Here is a 22,944-nt window from a genome sequence, read left to right as displayed (position 1 = left end):
AAAAGAAAAAGAAAAAAATATTTTTCCTTGTGATGAGAATTCTTAGGATTTACTCTCTTAACTTTTATAACATGTATAACATAAACCAGTGTTAATTATATTAATCATGTTGTACATTACATTCCTAGTACTTATTTATCTTATAAATGGAAGTTTGTACATTGAGACCACCTTCATCCAATTCCCTCTCCCCCAAGCCCCCTGCCTCTGGTAACCACAAATCTATCTCTTTTTCTATGAGTTTGTTTGTTTGTTGAAGTATAACTGATCTACAACACTATATTAATTCCTGGTACACACGTAGTGATTCAATATTTCTATACATTACAAAATGATCATAACAATTAGTCAAGTTATCATCTGTCACTACACAAAGATATTATATTATTATTGACTATATTTCCCATGCTGTACATTTCATCCCCATGACAGTATGATTATCTTTGAATACAATAATTTATTAAGATAAATATGTTATGTTGGCCCTATACTATTTTTTATCTATCTAGTCTTACATTTCCAAAAATATTTGTTATATGTTTTGTATAATACAATTTTGTACATTAATGCCCAAACAAAAATATCTTTATTGTAGCTGTTATTTTTTTATATTAATTGAAACAGTTCCTATTTATTCCACTTAATGTTTTGTGTACTGAATCCTACATTAAGATTAATGTTAAGTCTTTTGCTTTATTCCAATTAATATATATTTGCTTAGCATTTTACTTTTACTGCATTACTTTGGTTTAGGACATGATATTGCTAATAAACATCTTGATTTTGGTTTTTACATTTACTTATAATAAAATTATAATTGATGTACATTTACTTATATGTACAACACATTCATAAATATAAATATATAATTTTTACACCTATAGTATTACTTTTGATATGCTATCTTACAATGTTTTTGTATTTCATATTGACTGTATTTTATCTTTTATCTTTATTTTTTGGAAAGCAAAAACATTTTAAATATTTACAAACTATGTAATCTATATTACACTATTAAGTCAAGTATAAATTCATTTTAAAATATTAATTTGGTAATTATATATACTATATGCCTATATATGCAGTTTTTTTTTTTTTTTTTTTTTGAAATTTAAAGTATAAATTCATTTTAAAATATTTATTTGGTTATTATATATACTATATGCCTATATATGCAGTTTTTTTTTTTTTTTTTTTGAAATTTACAGTGGAATTAAGAACAAAGGGACGTTAAGTGTTTCAGCTAAATATCTCTACCTTGGAATATCAATCCTGTACTGCATTTTCAATTTTTTCACCATGTGACAGAAAGTATTAACTGCCTTCCAAGAATCTATATTCTTTTCCTCCTTATTAATAGAATATTGAGGGTCCTGGGACAAGATGGTGGAGTAAAAGGACAGTGAGCTCACCTGCACTCATAAGCACACCAAAATTAAAACTAACTGCTGAACAACTATCAATAAAAAAGTCTGGAACCTACCAAAAAAAGATATTCTACATCCAATGATATAAAGGAGAAACCAAAAAGAGACGGTAGGAGGGGTGCACTTGCAATATAATCACATCTCATACCACCTGGGTGGCACCTACAAACTGGAGAATAATTATATTGCAGAAGTTCTCCCACAGGAGTGAGAGCTCTGGTCCCCACGTCAGGCTCCCCAGACTACAGGCCTGGCATTGGGAGGAGGAGTCCAAGAGAATTTGGCTTTGAAGGCCAGCAGGGCTTGACTGCAGGGGCTCCACAGGACTAGGGGAAACAGAGACTCCACTCTTGGAGGGTGCACACAAGATCTTATGTGCACCAGCACCTAGGGCAAAAGCAGTGACTCCATAGGAGCCTGGGACAGACCTACCTGCTTGTCTTGGAGGGTCTCATGGGATGATGGGGGGCAGCTGTGGCTCTCTCTGGGGTCATAAAAGCTGGGGAGGACATATTGAGGAGTGTGCATCTGCATGAACTCTTGCTGGTGACAGACATTTTGCTTGAATCATTCACACAAACAGCCAGCCCCACCAAACAGCCTATAGGCTCCCGTGTGGAGACGCCTCAGGCCAAACAACCAATGGGGTGGGAACACAGCCCCACCCATCAATAGACAGGCTGCCTAAAGGCTTCCTGAACCCACAGTCACCTCTAGACATGCTCCTTTACATGGTCCTGCCCACCAGAGGGGCAAGACCCAGACTCATACACCAGTCAGCAGGCATGGGCCCCTCCTGCTAGGAAGCCTGCACATGGCTCTAGACCATACTCATCCAGGAGAGGGCAGACACCAGAAGGAAGAAAACTACAATCCCACAGCCTGTGGAACTGAGTCCGCAAACATAGATCAGAATCTACCACGGACCAACTAGTCCCTGGCCCTTGGGTGACAAGAAGGGAGTGTACTGCTGGGACACATACGACATTCCCTACAGAGGGCCACTTCTCCAAGGTTGAGAAACATAACTAACCTACTACATAAATAAAAATACAATTAGAAATTTAAACATGAGATAGCAAAGGAATATGGTCCAGACTAAGCAACAAGAAGAAACAGCAAAAATACACCTAAGTGAAGTGGAGACAGGCAATATACCTGAGAAAGATTTCAGAGTAATGATCATAAAGATGATCCAAGAACTATGGAATAGAATCGAGGCACAAACAGAGAATATACGAGAAATGTTTAACAAACAGCTAGAATACATAAAGAACAAACAAACAAAGGTGAACAAATGAATAACTGAAATGAAAAGTACACAGAAGGAATCAATAGCAGAATAAATGAAGCAGAGGAACAGATAAGTGAGCTGGAAGACAGAATGGTGGAAATCACTGCTATGGCATAGAAAAAAGAAAAAAAAGTGATAACATTAAACACACCAACATTCACGTTATAGGGGACCTAGAAGGAGAAGAGAAAGGGCTTGAGAAAATATTTGAAGACATAATAGCTAAAAATTTCCCTACCATGGAAAAGGAAACAGTCACCCAAATCCAGGAAGTACATAGAGCCCCATACAGGATTAACCCAAGTAGGAAGACACCAAGATCCACAGTAATTAAACTGACAAAAAAATTAAAGACAAAGAGAAAATCTTAAAAGCAACAAGGGAAAAGCAACAAATAACATACAAGGGACTCTCCATAAGACTATCAGTTGATTTTTCAGTAGAAACTCTGCAGGCCAGAAGGAAGTGGCATGACATATTTAAAGTGCTGAAAGGGAAAAACCTACAACCAAGAATAGTCTACGCAGCAAGGCTTTCATTCAGATTTCACAGATAAATCAAAAGCTTTACAGAGAAGCAAAAGCTAAAAGAATTCAGCAGCACCAAACCAGCTTTTCAACAAATGCTAAAGAAACTTCTCTAAGTGGAAAAGAAAAGGCCACAACTAGAAACAAGAAAATTATGACATGGGAAATCTCATGGTAAAGGCAAACATACAGTAAAGGTAGGAAATCATCCACACACATATATGATATCAAAACCAGCAGGCATGGGAGGAGGAGAGTACAAATGCAGGATATTTAAAATACATTTGTAATTAAAAGATCAGCAATGTAAAACAATATATAGACTGCTATACCAAAACTTCATGGTAACTGCAAACCAAAAATCTATAATAGATATACACACAAAGAAGAAAAAGGAATCCAAACAAAAAACTAAAGATAGTCATCAAATCACAAGAAGAGAACAAAAGATGAAGGAAAGGAAAAAAGAAGGCCTACAAAAGCAAATCCAAAACAATTAACAAAATGGAAATAAGAACATACATATCAATAATTACCTTAAATGTAAATGGATTAAATGCTCCAAACAAAAGACAAAGACTGGCTGAATGGATACAAAACAAGATCCACATATCTGCTGTCTACAAGAAACCCACTTTAGATCTAGAGACACACACAGACTAAAAGTGCTGGGATGGAAAAAGGTATTACACACAAATGGAAATCAAAAGAAAGCTGGTGTAGCAATACTCATATCAGACAAAATAGACTTTAAAATAAGGACTGTTACAAGAGAGAAAAAAGGATACTACATAATGATCAAGGGACCAATCCAAGAAGATATAACAATTGTAAATATATATGCATCCAAACATAGGAACACATCAATATATAAGGCAAATATTAACAAAACATAAAAGGAGAAAGCAGCAGAATACACATCCTTCTCAAGTGTACATGGAACAATGGAACATTCTCCAAGATAGATCACATGCTGAGCCACAAAGCAAGCCTCAGTAAATTTAAGAAAAGTGAAATTAGAAATCAACTATGAGAAAAAATACCCATACCAATGTGGAGGCTAAACAATATGCTACTAAACAAACAATGAATCACTGAAGAAATCCAAGAGGAAATCAAAAAATACCCAGAGACAAATGAAAATGAAAACATGACAATTCAAAATCTGTGGAATGCAGCAAAAGCAGTTCTAAGAGAGAAGTTTATAGCAATACAATTGCATATCAGGTAACAAGTAAAATCTCAAATAAACAACCTAACCTTACACCTAAAGCAACTAGAGAACGAAGAAACAACAAAACCCAAAATAAGTAGAAGGAAAGAAATCATAAAGATCAGAGAAGAAATAAACGAAATAGAGACTGAGGAAACAATAGAAAAGATCAAAGAAACTAAAACCTAGTTCGTTCAAAAGATAAAAAAGAATTGAAAAACCTTTCACCAAACTCATCAAGAAAAAAAAGGACAGAGCCCAAATCAATAAAATCAGAAATGAAAAAGGGAAAGTTAAAACCAACACCACAGAAATACAAAGGATCATAAGAGACTACTACAAGCAACTATATGCCAATAAAATGGATAACTAGAAGAAATGGACAAATTCTTAGAAAGGCACAATCTCCCAAGACTGAACCAGGAAGAAATAAAAAATATGAACAGACCAATTACAAGTACTAAAATTGAATCTGTGATTTAAAAACTCCCAAAAAACCAAAGTCCAGGACCAGATGACTTCACAGATGAATTCTACCAAACATTTAGAGAAGAGTTAATATCTATTCTTCTCAAACTATTCCAAAATATTGCAGAGAAAGGAACACTTCCAAACTCATTCTAAGGGGCCACCATCACCCTGATACCAAAAACAGACAAAGATATCACAAAAAAAGAAAATTACAGGACAATTATCACTGATGAACATAGAAGCAAAAATCCTCAACAAAATACTAGCAAACAGAAGCCAACAATACATTAAAAGAATCTTACACCATGATCGAGTGGGATTTATCCCAGGGATGCAAGGATTTTTCAATATCTACAAATCAATAAGTGTGATACACCACATTAACAAATTGAAGAATAAAAACCATATGATCATCTCAATGAAAAATAAAAAACTTCTGACAAAATTCAACATCCATTTATGATAAAAACTCTCCAGAATGTGGGCAAAAAGAGAACATGCCTGAACATAATAAAGGCTGTATATGACAAACACACAGCTAATATCATATTCAACAGGGAAAAGCTGACAGCATTTCCTTTAATATCAGGAACAAGACAAAGATGCTCACTCTTCCCACCTTTATTCAACACAGCTTTGGAAGTCCTAGCCAAGGCAATCACAGAAGAAAAAGATATAAAAGGAATCCAAACTGGAAAAGAAGAAGTAAAACTGTCACTCTTTGAAGATGAAATGACACTATACATAGAAAATCCTAAAGATGCTAGAGCTCATCAATGAATTTGGCAAAGTTGCAGGATACAAAATTAATACACAGATATCTGTTGCATTTCTTTACACTAACAATGAAAGATCAGAAAGAGAAATCAAGGAAAGAATCCCATTTACCACTGCATCAAAAAGAATAAAATACCTAGGAATAAACCTACCTAAAGAAGCAAAAGACATGTACTCCCAAAACTATAAGACACTGATGAAAGAAACTGAAAACAGCAGAGACAGATGGAAACATATACCATGTCCTAGGATAGGATGAATCAATATTGTTAAAATAACTATACTACCCAAGGCAATCTACAGATTCAATGTAATCCCTATTAAATTACCAAAGGTATTTTTCATAGAACTTTGACAAAAATTTTTTAAATTTGTATGGAAACACAAAAGACCCTGAATAGCCAAAACAATCTTGAGAAAGAAGAGCAGAGCTGGAGAAATCAGGCTCTGTGGACTCAAACTCTACTACAAAGTTACAGTAATCAAAACAGTATGGTATGGGCACAAAAACAGACATATAGATCAATGGAACAAGATAGAAAGCCCAAAAGTAAACCCAAGCACGTATGGTCAATTAATCCACAACAAAGAAGGCAAGAAAATACAATGGAGAAAAGATAGTCTCTTCTATAAGTGATGCTGGGAAAACTGGACAGCTACATGTAAAAGAATGAAATTAGAACATTCTCTAACACCATATACAAAAATCAACTCAGAATGGATCAAAGAGCTATGTGTAAAACCATAAAACTCCTAGAAGAAAACACAGGCAGAATATTCTTTGACATAAATCGCAGCAATATCTTTTTAGATACATCTCCTAGAGTAATGGAGATAAAAACAAAAATAAACAAATAGGACCTAATTAAACTTAAGAGCTTGTGAACAGCATAGGAAACCATAAATAAAATGAAAAGACAATCTACAGAATTGGAGAAAATATTTGAAAATGATGTGACCAACAAGGGATTAATCTGCAAAATATACAAACAGCTCATATACCTTAATATCAAAAAAAAATAAACAACCCAATCAAAAACAATAAACAACCCAATCAAAAAATGTGCAGAAGACCTAAATAGACATTTCTCCCAAGAAGACATATAGATGGCCAACAGGCACATGAAAAAATGCCCATCACTAATTATTAAAGAAATACAGATCAAAACTACAATGAGGTATCATCTCACTCTGGTCAGAAAGGCCAACATCAAAATGTCTACAAATAGTAAATGCTGGAGATGGTGTGGAGGAAAAGGAACCCTCCTACACTGTTGATGGGAATATAAATTGACACAGCCACTATGGAGAACAACATAGAGGTTCCTTAAACCACTAAAAATAGAGCTACCAGATGCTCCTGCAATCCCACTCCTGGGCATATATCTGGAGAAAACCATAATTTGAAAAGGTACATGCACCCCAATGTTCACTGCAGGACTATTTTCAATAGCCAAGACATGGAAGCAACCTAAATTTCCATTGACAGATGAATGGATAAGATATGGTGTGTGTATATATGCATATATATATATATATATATGCATACATACAATGGAATATTACTCAGCCATAAAAAAAGAATGAAATCATGCCATTTGTAGCAACATGAATGGACCTACAAGTTATCATACTAAGTAAAGTAAGTAAAGTAAGCCAGAAAGAGTAAGACACAGAAAGACAAATATACTGCTTATGTGTGGAACCTTAAAAAAAAAAAAAAAAAAAAAAAGAACTTATTTACAAAACAGAAATACAAAAAAAAACACAAACAAAGAAAAAGAAACACAAAGAAAACAAACTTATGGTTACCAATGGGGAAAGAGGGAGGATCGGAGGTTGGGATTAACATATATTTCACTTCTATGAATAGAAGAGATAACCAACAAGGACCTACTGTATAGCACAGAGAACTATAATCAACATTTTGTAATAAGGGAAAAGAATCTGAAAAAGAGTATATATTTATACATATGTATAAATACATACTGTATACGGTATGTATAAATGTATCACTGTACTGTATACCTGAAACAAACATGACATTGGAAATCAGCTACACTTCAATAAAATTTTAAAAATAAAACAACACAACAAAAACAGAACATTGGTTTTGTTTAAGAATTAAATATGCCTAATTAAAAATACTCATCATAGCAGATTCTCTTCTCTCATAGTAGCCATGTGATCTAGTTCTGGTGGTAGAAGTCTTTCAGGTGGAATACCTAGAAGAGCTACTCTTTTCCTAATACAAAAAGGTAGACTTAGCTAACGTGCTTTGTGTTCCTACCAATCCCCTTCCTCCTGATGTAAGCACATGCCTGGACATGAAAAAGCTCACTTCCTATGAGGGAAAATGTTCATTTGTTAAAGATACATAGCAGGAAACTAGAATAAAGCTTGGTCCTTCACAACTTCCTTGAGAAGCTACACAGAAGGACTGCCTACCTCTAAATTCTTTGTTTCATAACAAAAATAAAATCCATTTAGCTTGCTTTCTATTACATGCAGTCAAAACACAATCCCAATTGATAGCACTGATTCCTTGCCCAGACCACTCCTATCTTAAAATTATAAATATATATCCCTACTGTATACTTTTAGATTTATAGATTAAAAAGCACTTCAAATTTCTAGCTACTTTGGTTTCATATAGTGAAGAAGTACTTGTGTTTTCCCCTTTCTTCAAGATATAAGTAATTTCCAACTAGACACCAAAAAACCAGTCTATAAATTATATGTCACAGTTAAGAATAAACAGGTTCCTTCTAGACAGCTTCATTGTGTTATAGGGAACAAGTTTTTTTGTTTTTTTTTTTAACATCTTTATTGGAGTATAATTGCTTTACAATGGTGTGTTAGTTTCTGCTTAATAACAAAGTGAATCAGTTATACATATGCATATATCCCCATATCTCTTCCCTCTTGCATCACCCTCCCTCCCACCCTCCCTATCCCACGCCTCTAGGTGGTCACAAAGAACTGAGCTGATCTCGATGTGCTATGTGGCTGCTTCCCACTAGCTACCTATTTTACGTTTGGTAGTGTATATATGTCCATGCCACTCACTCACTTTGTCCCAGCTTACCCTTTCCCCTCCCCATATCCTACAGTCCATTCTGTAGTAAGTATGCTCTTTATTCTCGTCTTGCCCCGAGGTTCTTCATGACCATTTTTTTTTTTTAGATTCCATATGTATGTGTTAGCATACTGTATTTGTTTTTCTCTTTCTGACTTACTTCACTCTGTATGACACTCTCTAGGTTAATCCGCCTCACAACAAATAACTCAGTTTCGTTCCTTTATATGGCTGAGTAATATTCCATTGTATAAATGTGCCACATCTTCTTTATCCTTTCATCGGTTGATGGACACTTAGGTTGTTTCCATGTCCTGGCTATTGAAAATAGAGCTGCAATGAACATTTTGGTACATTACACTTTTTCAATTATGGTTTTCTCAGGGTATATGTCCAGTAGTGGGATTGCTGGGTCATATGGTAGTTCTATTTATAGATTTTAGGGAACCTCCATACTGTTCTTCATAGTGGCTGTATCAATTTGCATTCCCACCAATAGAGCAAGAGGGTTCCCTTTCTCTAACACCCTCTCCAGCATTTACTGTTTGTAGATTTTTTGATAATGGCCATTCTGACTGGTGTGAGATGATATCTCATTGTAGTTTTGATTTGAATTTCTCTAATGATTAATGATCTTCAGCATTCTTTCATGTGTCTGTTGGCAATCTGTATATCTTCTTTGGAGAAATGTCTATTTAGGTCTTCTGCCCCTTTTTGGATTGGGTTGTTTTTTTGATATTGAGCTGCATGAGCTGCTTGTAAATTTGGGAGATTACTCCTTTGTCAGTTGCTTCATTTGAAAATATGTTCTCCCATTCTGAGGGTTGTCTTTTCATCTTGTTTATGGTTTCCTTTGCTGTGCAAAAGCTTTTAAGTTTCATTAGGTCCCATTTGTTTATTTTTGTTTTTATTTCCATTTCTCTAGGAGGTGGGTCAAAAAGGATCTTGCTGTGATTTATGTCATAGAGTGTTCTGCCTGTGTTTTCCTCCAAGAGTTTGATAGTATCTGGCCTTACATTTAGGTCTTTAATCCATTTTGAGTTTATTTTTGTGTATGGTGTTCGTGAGTGTTCTAATTTCATTCTTTTACATGTAGCTATCCAGTTTTCCCAGCACCACTTATTGAAGAGGTTGTCATTTCTCCACTGTATAGTCTTGACTACTTTATCAAAGATAAGGTGACCATATGTGTGTGGGTTTATCTCTGGGCTTTCTATCCTGTTCCATTGATCTATATTTCTGTTTTTGTGCCAGTACCATACTGTCTTTATTACTGTAGTTTTGTAGTATAGTCTGAAATCAGGGAGCCTGACTCCTCCAGCTCCATTGTTTGTTCTCAAGATTGCTTTGGCTTTTCGGGCTCTTTTGTGTTTCCATACAAATTGTGAAATTTTTTGTTCTAGTTCTGTAAAAAATGCCAGTGGTAGTTTGATAGGGATTGCATTGAATCTGTAGATTGCTTTGGGTAGTACAGTCATTTTCACAATGTTGATTCTTCCAATCCAAGAACATGGTATATCTCTCCATCTGTTTGTAACGTCTTTAATTTCTTTCATCAGTGTCTTATAGTTTTCTGCATAAAGGTCTTTTGTCTCCTTAGGTAGGTTTATTCCCAGGTATTTGTGGCAGTTGTAAATGGGAGTGTTTTCTTAATTTCTCTTTCAGATATTTCATCATTAGTGTATAGGAATGCAAGAGATTTCTGTGCATTAATTTTGTATCCTGTTACTTTACCAAATTCATTGATTAGCTCTAGCAGTTTTCTGGTAGCATCTTTAGGATTCTCTATTTATAGTATAATGTCACCTACAAAGAGGGACAGTTACTTCTTCTTTTGCGATTTGGAATCCTTGTATTTCTTTTTCTTCTCTGATTGCTGTGGCTAAAACTTCCAAAACTATGTTGAATAATAGTGGTGAGAGTGGGCAACCGTGTCTTGTTCCACATCTTAGAGGAAATGGTTTCAGTTTTTCACAATTAAGAACAATGTTGGCTATGGGTTTCTCATATATGGCCTTTATTATGTGGAGGTAAGTTCCTTCTATGCCTGTTTTCTGGACTGTTTTTATCATAAGTGGGTGTTGAATTTTGTTGAAAGTTATTTTTTCTGCATCTATTGAGATGATCATATGGTTTTTCTCCTGCGATTGGTTAATATGCTTTATCACACTGACTGATGTGTGTATATTGAAGAATCCTTGCATTCCTGAGATAAACTCCACTTGATCATAGTGTATGATCCTCTTAATGTGCTGTTGGATTCTCTTTGCTAGTATTTTGTTGAGGATTTTTGCATCTATGTTCATGAGTGATATGGGCCTGTAGTTTTCTTTCTTTGTGATCACTTTGGTTTTGGTATCAGAGTGATGGTGGCCTCATAGAATGAGTTTGGGAGTGTTCCTCCCTCTGCTATATTTTGGAAGAGTTCGAGAAGGACAGCTGTTAGCTCTTCTCTAAATGTTTGATAGGATTCGCCTGTGCAGCCATCTGGGCCTGGGCTTTTGTTGGAAGATTTTATCACAGTTTCAATTTCAGTGCTTGTGATTGGTCTGTTCATATTTTCTACTTCTTCCTGGTTCAGTCTCTGAAGGTTGTGCATTTCTAAGAATTTTTCCGTTTCTTCCAGGTTGTTCACTTTATTGGCATATAGTTGACTGTAGTAATCTCTCGTGATCCTTTGTATTTCTGCAGTGTCAGTTGTTACTGCTTTTTCATTTCTAATTCTACTGATTTGAGTCTTCTCCCTTTTTTTCTTGATAAGTCTGTCTATTGCTTTATCAATTTTGTTTATCTGCTCAAAGAACTAGTTTTTAGTTTATTGATCTTTGCTATCATTTCCTTCATTTCTTTTTCATTTATTTCTGGTCTGATTTTTGTGATTTCTTTACTTCTGCTAACTTTGGGGGCTTTTGTTCTTCTTTCTCTAATTGCTTCAGGTGTAAGGTTAGGTTGTTTATTTAAGAGGTTTCTTGTTTCTTAAAGTAGGATTTATTGCTATAAACTTACCTCTTAGAACTGCTTTTGCTGCATCCCATAGGTTTTGGGTCGTTGTGTTTTTATTGTCATTTGTTTCTAAATATTTTCTGCTTTCCTCTTTGATTTCTTCAGTGATCTCTTGGTTATTAAGTAGTGTGTTGTTTAACCTCCATGTGTTTGTATTTCTTACAGATTTTTTTTTCCTGTAATTGATATCCAGTCTCATAGCATTGTGGTCAGAAAAGATACTTGATATGATTTCAATTTTCTTAAAGTTACCAAGGCTTGATTTGTGAACCAAAATATGATCTATCCTGGAGAATGTTCCATGAGCACTTGAGAAAAATGTGTATTCTGTTGTTTTTGGATGGAATGTCCTATTAATATCAATTAAGTCCGTCTTGTTTAATGTATCATTTAAAGCTTGTGCTTCATTATTTATTTTCATTTTGCATGATCTGTCCATTGGTGAAAGTGGGGTGTTAAAGTCCCCTACTATGATTGTGTTACTGTCGATTTCCCCTTTTATAGCTGTTAGTATTTGCCTTATGTATTGAGGTGCTCCTATGTTGGGTGCACAAATATTTACAATTGTTAATATCTTCTTCTTGGATTGATCCCTTGATCATTATGTAGTGTCCTTCTTTTTCTCTTATATTAGTCTTTGTTTTAAAATCTATTTTGTGTGATATGAGAATTGCTACGCCAGCATTCTTTTGATTTCCATTTGCATGGAATATCTTTTTCCATCCCTCACTTTCAGTCTGTATGTGTCCCTAGGTCTGAAGTGGGTCTCTTGTAGACAGCATATATATGGGTCTTGTGTTTGTATCCATTCAGCCAATCTATATCTTTTGGTTGGAGCATTTAATCCATTTACATTTAAGGTAATTATCGATATGTATGTTCCAATTACCATTTTCTTAATTGTTTTGGGTTTATTATTGTAGGTCTTTTCCTTCTCTTGCATTTCCTGCCTAGAGAAGTTCCTTTAGCATTTGTTGTAAAGTTGGTTTGGTGGTGCTGAATTCTCTTAGCTTTTTCTTGTCTGTAAAGGTTTTAATTTCTCCATCGAGTCTGAATGAGATCCTTGCTGGGTAATCTTGGTTGAAGGTTTTTCTCCTTCATCACCTTAAATATGTCCTGCCACTCCCTTCTAGCTTGCCGAGTTTCTGCTTAAAGATCAGCTGTTAACCTTACGGGGATTCCCTTATGTTTTATTTGTTGTTTTTCCCTTGCTGCTTTTGATATTTTTTCTTTGTATTTAAATTTTGATAGTTTGATGAATATGTGTCTTGGTATGTTTCTCCTTGGATTTATCCTGTACGGGACTCTCTGCACTTCCTGGACTTGATTAACTATTTTCTTTCCCATATTAGGGAAGTTTTCAACTATTATCTGTTCAAATATTTTCTCAGGCCCTTTCTTTTTCTCTTCTTCTTCTGGGACCCCTATAATTTGAATGCTCGATTAACTATTTCCTTTCCCATATTAGGGAAGTTTTCAACTATAATCTCTTCAAATATTTTCTCAGGCCCTTTCTTTTTCTCTTCTTCTTCTGGGACCCCTATAATTTGAATGCTCGTGTGTTTAATGTTGTCCCAGAGTTCTCTGAGTCTGTCCTCAATTCTTTTTATTCTTTTTTCTTTATTCTGCTCTGCAGTAGTTATTTCCACTATTTTATCGCCCAGGTCACTTATCCGTTCTTCTGCCTCAGTTATTCTGCTATTGATCTCTTCTAGAGAATTTTTAATTTCATTTATTGTTTTGTTCATCAGTGTTTGTTTGCTCTTTAGTTCTTCTAGGTCCTTGTTAAACGTTTCTTTTATTTTCTCCATTCTATTTCCAAGATTTTGGATCCTCTATACTATCATTATTCTGAATTCTTTTTCATGTAGACTGCCTGTTTCCTCTTCATTTGTTAGGTCTGGTGGGTTTTTGCCTTGCTCCTTCATCTGCTGTGTGTTTCTCTGTCTTCTCATTCTGCTTAACTTACGGTGTTTGGGTCTTTTTTTCGCAGGCTGCAGGTTCGTAGTTTGCGTTCTTTTTGGTGTCTGTCCTCAGTGGCTAAGGTTGGTTCAGTGTGTTGTGTAGGCTTCCTGGTGGAGGGGACTAGTGCCTGTGTTCTGGTAGTTGAGGCTGGATCTTGTCTTTCTGGTGGGCAGGTCCACGTCTGGTGGTGTGTTTTGGGGTGTCTGTAGCCTTATGATTTTAGGCAGCCTCTGTGCTAATGGATGGGGCTGTGTTCCTAGGTGTTTGGCATAGGGTGTCCAGCACTGTAGTTTGCTCATCATTGAGTGGAGCTGGGTCTCGGCGTTGAGATGGAGATCTCTGGGAGATTTTTGCCGTTTGATATTACGTGGAGTTGGGAGGTCTCTTGTGGACGAGGGTCCTCAACTTGGCTCTCCCACCTCAGTGGCACAGCCCTGACATCTGGCTGGAGCACCAAGAGCCTGTCCTCCACATGGCTCAGAATAAAAGGGAGAAAAAAAAGAAAGAAAGAAAGAAGATAAAATAAAATAAAATAAAATAAAATAAAGTTACTAAAATAAAAAAATAAGAATTATTAAGAAAAACTTTTTTAAAAACAAAAAAAAAACAAAAAAATAAACTGGACAGACAGAATCCTAGGACAAATGGTAAAAGCAAAGCTATACAGGCAAAATCACACACAGAAGCATACACATACACACTCACAAAATGAGAAAAAGGGAATAAAATATTGGTGGGCAGGTCCACGTCTGGTGGTGTGTTTTGGGGTGTCTGTAGCCTTATGATTTTAGGCAGCCTCTGTGCTAATGGATGGGGCTGTGTTCCTAGGTGTTTGGCATAGGGTGTCCAGCACTGTAGTTTGCTCATCATTGAGTGAAGCTGGGTCTTGGTGTTGAGATGGAGATCTCTGGGAGATTTTTGCCGTTTGATATTACGTGGAGTTGGGAGGTCTCTTGTGGACGAGGGTCCTCAACTTGGCTCTCCCACCTCAGTGGCACAGCCCTGACATCTGGCTGGAGCACCAAGAGCCTGTCCTCCACATGGCTCAGAATAAAAGGGAGAAAAAAAAGAAAGAAAGAAAGAAGATAAAATAAAATAAAATAAAATAAAATAAACAGGCAAAATCACACACAGAAGCATACACATACACACTCACAAAATGAGAAAAAGGGAATAAAATATATATATCGTTGCTCCCAAAGTCCACCTCCTCAATTTGGGATGATTGTCTACTCAGGTATTCCACAAATGCAGGGTACATCAAGTTGATTGTGGAGCTTTAATCCACTGCTCCTGAGGCTGCCTGGAGAAATTTCCCTTTCTCTTCTTTCTTCGCACAGCTCCCCGGGTTTAGCTTTGGATTTGGACCTGCCTCTGCGTGTAGGTCGCCTGAGGGCATCTGTTCTTTGCTCAGACAGGAGAGCGTTAAAGGAGCAGCGGCTTCAGGGCCTCTGGCTCCCTCAGGCCGGGGAGAGGGCGGGGTACGGAGTGCGGGGTGATCTTGTGGCGGCAGAGGGCGGCGTGACGTTGCACCAGCCTGAGGCGCGCCATGCGTTCTCCAGCGGAAGCTGTCCCTGGATCATGGGACCTTGGCAGTGGCAGGCTGCACAGGCTCCTGGGAGGGACGGTGTGGATAGTGACCTGTACTTGCACACAGGCTTCTTGTTGGCTGCAGCAGCAGCCTTAGCATCTCATGCCCATCTCTGGGGTTCTCGATGATATCCGCAGCTCGCGCCCGTCTCTGGAGCTACTTTAAGAGGTGCTCTTAATCCCCTCTCCTCCCATACCAGGAAACAAAGAGGCAAGAAAATGTCTCGTCTCTTCGGCAGGTTCAGACTTTTTGCTGGACTCCCTCTGGGTTAGCTGTGGTGCGCTAGCCCCCTTCAGACTGTGTTCACGCAGCCATCCCCAGTCCTCTCCCTGGGATCCGACCAAAGCCCGAGTGTCAGCTCCCAGCCCCCACCCATCCTGGTGGGTGAGCATACAATTCTCTTGGGCTGGTGAATGCTGGTCGGCACCGATCCTCTGTGTGGGAATCTCTCCGCTTTGCCCTCCGCACCCATTGCTGCACTCTCCTCCGTGGCTCTGAAGCCACCCACAGTCTCTGCCCGCGAAGGGGCTTCCTAGTGTGTGGAAACCTTTCCTCCTTCACAGCTCCCTCCCACTGGTGCAGGTCCCGTCCCTATTTTGTCTCTGTTTTTTCTTTTGCCCTACCCAGGTATGTGGGGAGTTTCTTGCCTTTTGGGAGGTCTGAGGTCTTCTGACAGCATTCAGCAGGTGTTCTGTAGGAGTTGTTCCACATGTAGGTGTATTTCTAATATATTTGTGGGTAGGAAGGTGATCTCCGTGTCTTACTCTTCTGCCATCTTGAAGCTCCTCCTCTGGGCACAAGTTTTAATCACATTAATTTGTTCTTTTAGAATGAACATAGACTTCTTAAATTTCTACATGCATGCCCTTCTGATAAAAGAATAATACTTATTGAAAAAATTATGTGAAATATTATGAGGTTCATTATAATTTTTCAGTTTTCATAATGTTCTTATACTCAGTAAGTGCAACTAAATGTTTTGAAAATGTATTTCAAACACTACTAAATAAATAAATATCCCCATAGGTTTTCATTTATTACTTTCTCAAGTGTTTGTTTATACTGCTATAAATAAAATCTTTCAATAATCAACGAATAACCAAAAGAACATTGCTTCTAGCAAAAATAATGAATAAAAATTTATAGGTAAACTGAAAAACTTTTATTCAAATAGATTTCTTTAAATCTCTACAACTCACAAAAATTTTGCTGGAATTTGGTGTACCTATATCTCTTTCAGGCTTACTCCAGTTGTGATGTCTTCTATTAATGCTTTCTCCACAACATTTTTCTTCAATTATTCCCTTTTTTTTTTTGACATTTTCAACCTCTTTTTAAAAAATTAAAACTAATTTCCCTCAGCTTAAAAATACATTATAGTGGGGCTTCCCTGGTGGCGCAGTGGTTGAGAATCCACCTGCCGATGCAGGGGACATGGGTTCGTGCCCCAGTCCAGGAAGATCCCATAGGCCACGGAGCAGCTAGGCCCATAAGCCATGGCCGCTGAGCCTGCACGTCCAGAGCCTGTGCTCCGCAACGGGAGAGGCCACAACAGTGAGAGGCCCGTGTACCGCAAAAAAAAACAAAAACAAAAAAACCCCATTATAGTATCATCTCACTTTTTTTTAAGGCTTTCCATTAATCTTTTGTGTACAGTTAAGGCATTATGTTTCCTTTGTCCAAAATTTTCTCAGAAAAGTTTCTATACTTGGCAATCATGTATTAACCATTACAATTTCATATACACCTCTACAAGTTAGTGAAATTCCAAAGATGTAATAAGCTTTTCACTATCAAAAAGCCTTTCAAAATAGTTTTGTATCAGTGCTAACTTTTATTGGCTCTTTAAAAACATTATTTTATTTTAAATCACTCTTTTCTCTTAAATGGTAATAAACCATGTCTCTGTTTTTCCTCCTATGTCATTGGATCAATCTCTGTTTTAGTCATTGTTTCCACTGTTTTCTATGCACAAAATGAGACTGTGCTCTAAGGCTCTGTCCTTAGCTCTTAGACTTTATTGATCCCTACATTTTCCTGTGACAGCTTGGTTTCAACTATGAGCTTGAGCAAATGACTACTGGATTTACATCTTAGACCTAGAACACTATTTCTGAATTTTAGTTCTTCATTTCCAATGCCTGGCTGATATCTCAATATCAATATCTTGCCTCAAATAAACATGACCAAACTTAACTTTCTACCAAAACTCTTCAAATGCCCACCATTTCTGTTAACTAGGTTATTTATTTCACTGATTACTGATTCCCAAAGTTCAAAATGCCAGAGCAGTCTTTCTTCACTTATTCTTCTCCTATTGCATTCAATCCATTTTTTAAAAAATCTTGCCAAATCTTTGTACTGGTCCTTTGTGATGTAATGTTGATTGCAGGACTAAGACCAAGACAGACCTGAAATCTCAGCTTCATGACTGTCTAGATGTCTTATATTAGATAAGTTCCTAAATGTCACTATATTTCATTTTCTTCTGTAAAATGAGAGTAATACCTTTCCAAATCAAAGGATATGATGAATAGATAAAACACTTTTCAGAAAGTCACTCCCCATTCACCCTAGCTAAAGTATTATCCTCAATCTCTACCCCTTTCATCCTATGTTACCATTTTATTTTATTTAGAAATTAACACTATCTGACATTCTATGGTTGACTGATTGACTGATTGACTGTTTTTTGCTTACAAGTTTATTCCCTATGTCTTTCCACTGGAGTTCATGAGAGCAGGACCTTTGTCAGTATTATTTACCACAGAATCCAAAATAATCCCTCTCACATATTAGGTGCTCAATACATATTTGGTAAAGGAATGAAGGAATAAAATACATGAAGTGCCTGCCACAATGACTTTTAGAGTGTCTGTCCTCTACTTTATGCTGTCTTCTTTCTTCTTTGCCACTGCTATCTTCCTGTATCAACCCTAATCACATCATTTCTGGCCTACAATAATTGGTCTTGATGCCCTCATCTGTCTCCTAATCCCCATTAATCTGCTAGTAAAATATTGGATTAATCTCCTTTAAAAAACTTTTTATTTATAAAAACTAGTTATTCATAGACACCAACTACGACAGAATGTCTTTTAATTTCCTACTCAAACTACTTCAATAGATCTTCATAACATTTATTAAGAAGTCTAAACTCCTTAGTATATCATCCAAGATTCTTTTCAGTACTCCCCCCTGCCTCTAATTTCCAACTAATTCCTTATATAAACCTCAGTCATTTGATTGTCCTTAAAAGGGTCATGTCATACATACACCATACCATGCAACTAGAATACCTAAATGAAATTCTTCCTTTAGAGCCCTGGTTAAGATACCAGACTTAAATACTGCCTTGTTTTATATTTCCCTACGTTTTTTAAACTATTATTATAAAATCATTAATATACTCATAATTTTTAAAGTATCATATGCAGCTACAAAAAGCCTTTCAACTTTCTAATACCCAGCCTTCCCATGTATAATCACTGTTTATTGTTTATATATCCTTTCAGATGTGATTACTATTCAAATGCTTTTAGATTTTTGAATAAACATTATTCAATGTTTATATATGTATATATGTAGAATTATATATACTTACAACATATTATAAACACTGTTCTGAAACACACATCTTTACTTTCTATATCATGTACCTGACTTGTTTAACACCTGCAGAATTAACCACTTATTTTGAATACTTACATGACTTATTTGCTCTAATATTCATATGACATGAAGCATGTTTTCTTCTATTTTTGTCTATCCATTTAAGTATTTTGTAACCTCCAACTAAATATCAAGTTTCCCAAGTACTTCTTTGAACATTTTAAAAGTCAACATACAATGGTGATTTGAACATATAATGTCACTATATTAACTATTTAGAAATTGAATATTTTATCCTCTTCCATTAAAAATCCAAATAATAATCAAATGCCTGGAATTAAACATTGAAAAAAATAAACTATTTCCTAATGGAATCATTCAAATATGGAAAACAACAGAAAAAAAAGAGATCCACTTTCAATTAAAAAACAAATATTCTGAGTTAACCAAAAACTTCTAGAACTAAGAAATGAGAATAGCAAAGTGGAAGAATATAAGATTAAATAAAATTTTAATTGTATTTTGATATGCTAATAAAAAACAATCCAAAATGAAATTAATAAATGATTCCATTCACAATATCACAAAAATAAATAAAATGCATAGAAATAAATTTTTAAAAATTAAGTGAAAGACTTGTACACTGAAAACAACAAAACTGAGAGAATTAAAGAGTACTTAAATAAAATGACAGTTCATGTTGAAGGACAAGAATACTATTATAAAGATGGTAATTCTCCACAAATTAATCTATAAATTCAATGGAATACTTATCACTACCCCAGCAGGAATCATTGTAGAAACTGACAAGTTGATCCTAAAATTCATTTGGAAATGCAAGGAACCCTGAATACCCAAAGCAATATTGAAAAAGAAGAGCAAAGTTGGAGAACTCACACTTTCCTATTTTGAAACTTAACTACAAAGTTATAGTAATCAAGACTGTGCAGTACTGCCATAAGAACAGCTATATAGACCACTGGAATATAATTGAGAGTCTAGAAATAAATGCTTACATTTATGGTCAACTGATTTTTAACAAAAAATATCAAGGCAACTCACTGGGGGAATGGGGCTGGTATAATTGAATATCCACATGCAAAAAATGAACTTAGACTCTTACTTCACACCATGTAAAAAAAATTCATTCAAGATCAAACATAGATATAAATTTCAGAGATATAATTATTAAAATTTTAGAATAAAACATAAAAGAAAAAATTTTTGGCCCTGAATTAGGCAGAGTTCTTAGATATAACACCAAAAGCATGATACATAAAACAAAAAATTCTAAATTGGACTTCATAAAACTCAAAACTTTTTGCTTCAAAAAAGACCATTAAGAAAATGAAAAGACAAGCTACAGCCTAGGAGAAAATATTTGCAATTCTTCTATCTGATAGAGGACTTATACCCAGATATCTACTGTTACAAATCAATAATGAGACAAACACCCACTTTAAAAATGGGCAAAAAATTTGTATAGACATTGGACCAAAGAAGATATATGCATAGTTAATAAGCAGATGAAAAGATGCTTATCATCATCATTACTTTTTAGAGATATAAAAATTAAAACCATTGTGAAATACCCTTCACACCTACTAGAATGTCTATAGTGCAAAAGATAGAAAATACTGTTTGCAAGGACATACAGAAAATGGAACCTTCATGCATCAGTGGTTTACACTTTTTAGAAAACAATTCAGTTTCTTAAAAAGTTAAACATAAACTTACCATACATCCCAGCAACTGTACTTCTAAGTATCTACCCAAAGAAAATGAAAATATATGTCTACACAAAGACATGTAAGTAGGTGTTTACAGCAGCATTTTCATAATAACAAAAACTAGAAATAATCCAAATGTCCATTGGTGAATGAACAAAGAAAATGTAATACATTCACATAATGGAATAATACTCAGCAATCAAAAGGAACAAACTACTGATACATGCTACAACATGAATAAGGCTCAAACACATCACCCTAGGTGAAAGAAGGCAGGTGAAAAAGACTACATATTCTATGATTCCATTTTTATAAAATATTTAGAAAAACAAATTAATAGAGACAGAAAACAGATGAATGGTTACCTAGGACCAAGTTGGGAGTGGGGATTAACTGCAGATGGGAAGGAAGGAAACTGGTGGAGTGGTGGAAATTTCTAACACTGAATTGTGAAGATAGTTATACAGCACTGTTAATTTACCAAAATTATGGAATCATACATGTAAGATGGGTGAAGTTTACAGTATGTAAGCTATACCTCCTTAAAGCTATTGAAACATAATGGAGACCCAAAAAAGTCAAATATTTGTTTCTCTACAATTTGATAATCCTAAATTCAGTAATTTTTAGCAGTAGGTATATAGGCTTTTAAAAATTATTAGTTATGAGACATTCCTAATATATTCACTAATTTACTATATTTTATGTAAATGATAAAAAATACTGGTTTATATAATTTAGGTAAAGAATTTAGAAGCTAAAATTTTACTTCTATACATTTATTTAAAATGAAACCCTAATGAAGCCAATTACCTTTTTCAAAGCAGGGCAGAAATTAAAGAAAAGTCGGTGGTTATATGTTTTGAATCTTTCAGGAAGATGCCAGTTCTGAATTATTTCTTCATCAGAAATCACATGATGATCCAGCGCTTTGAGAGACCATATACTGTTGACAAGAACATGTCTATATCCTTTTTTAAGGCTTACTGGACAATCAAACATAGTGAGGGCAATGAGGCTTGGACAAGCAGATAACATACATACATTCTTTAACATTGCAAACCCATTGTCATGTAGATAGAGGAGTTTTAGGTTCTTCAATCCACTCCAAAACCTGGTATCTGGTAGACTCTTGATCTGAAATACCATTAATAATAATATGTTAAATACAAATATAAATTTTCCATGAATTACATTGAAAAAGGAAAAATATTAAACATCTTCTATAATTCAATATTTTCCCAAATAGCAAATTTCTCATTAGTAAGCAAAAACAGAATTTCTAATTACCCAAATGATGACTGGGGTAAACCAAAATACACTAGGTGTCTGTAATTACTAGTGTAATTAAATAAACAAACATATATACTCCATTCAATAAAAGTCCCTTTGTAATAAGCAGACTCTTTAAACTTTTATAAAATACTTTCCTTACATGAAAAACTTAAGGGGTCAAATCAATCAATGTGATAGTGATACTCCACATTAACAAAATGAAGGATAAATATCATACGATCATCACAATAGATACAGAAAAAGTATTTGACAAAATTCAACAACCATTTATGATTAAAACTCTCAACCAGCTGGGTATAGAGGGAATGTACCTCAGCATAATAAAGGCCATATCTGACAAGCTCACAGCTAACATCAGTCTCAGTGGTGAAAAGATAAAATATTTTCCTATAAGAGCAAGAGTAAGACAAGGATGCCCACTCTCACCACTTTTATTCAGCATAGCACTGGAAGTTAGAAGTCCTAGAGAGAGCAATTAGGCAAGAAGAAGGAACAAAAGGCAACCAAATTGGAAATGAAAAAGTAAAACTGTCACTTTTTGCAGATTACATGATATTATACAGGCATACCTCAGAGATTTTGTGTGTTGAGTTCCAGGCCACTACAATAAAGCAAATATTGCAATAAAGCACGTCACAAAAATTTTTTAGTTTCCCACTGCGTATTAAAGTTGTTTACACTATACTGCAATCTATTAAGTGTGCAGTAACATTATGCCTAAAAAAACCAATGTATGAATCTTAAGTAAAAAATACTTTATTGCTAAAAAATGCTAACCATCATCTGATAATGTAAGATTGCCACAAACCTTTAATTTATAAAAAAAATGCAGTATCTGTGAAGTGCAATAAAGTGATGCCCAATAAAATGCAGTATGCCTGTATATGGAAAACCCTAAATACTGCACAAAAAACTGTTAGAACTAATAAATAAAATCAGTAACATTTCAGAATACAAAA

The 22,944-nt window shown here is 35.3% G+C and overlaps 1 protein-coding gene across 1 annotated transcript in view; it reads right to left on the bottom strand.

Moving 5' to 3' along the window:
• LRRIQ3 (leucine rich repeats and IQ motif containing 3) overlaps positions 1-22,944 on the bottom strand; it is a 236,253-nt gene that overhangs the window by 188,624 nt on the left and 24,685 nt on the right. The window contains exon 3 of the mRNA XM_024119868.2: positions 21,503-21,826. Within this exon, the coding sequence (XP_023975636.1) occupies positions 21,503-21,826 (324 nt within the window). The remainder of the gene's footprint in view (positions 1-21,502; positions 21,827-22,944) is intronic.

The sequence above is a fragment of the Physeter macrocephalus genome, chromosome 4, assembly GCF_002837175.3.
Source record: "Physeter macrocephalus isolate SW-GA chromosome 4, ASM283717v5, whole genome shotgun sequence".
In the NCBI taxonomy this organism is placed as follows: domain Eukaryota; kingdom Metazoa; phylum Chordata; class Mammalia; order Artiodactyla; family Physeteridae; genus Physeter; species Physeter macrocephalus.
The sequence above is the reverse complement of the archived record's forward strand: the minus strand, read 5'-3'. Positions and strand labels throughout refer to the sequence as shown.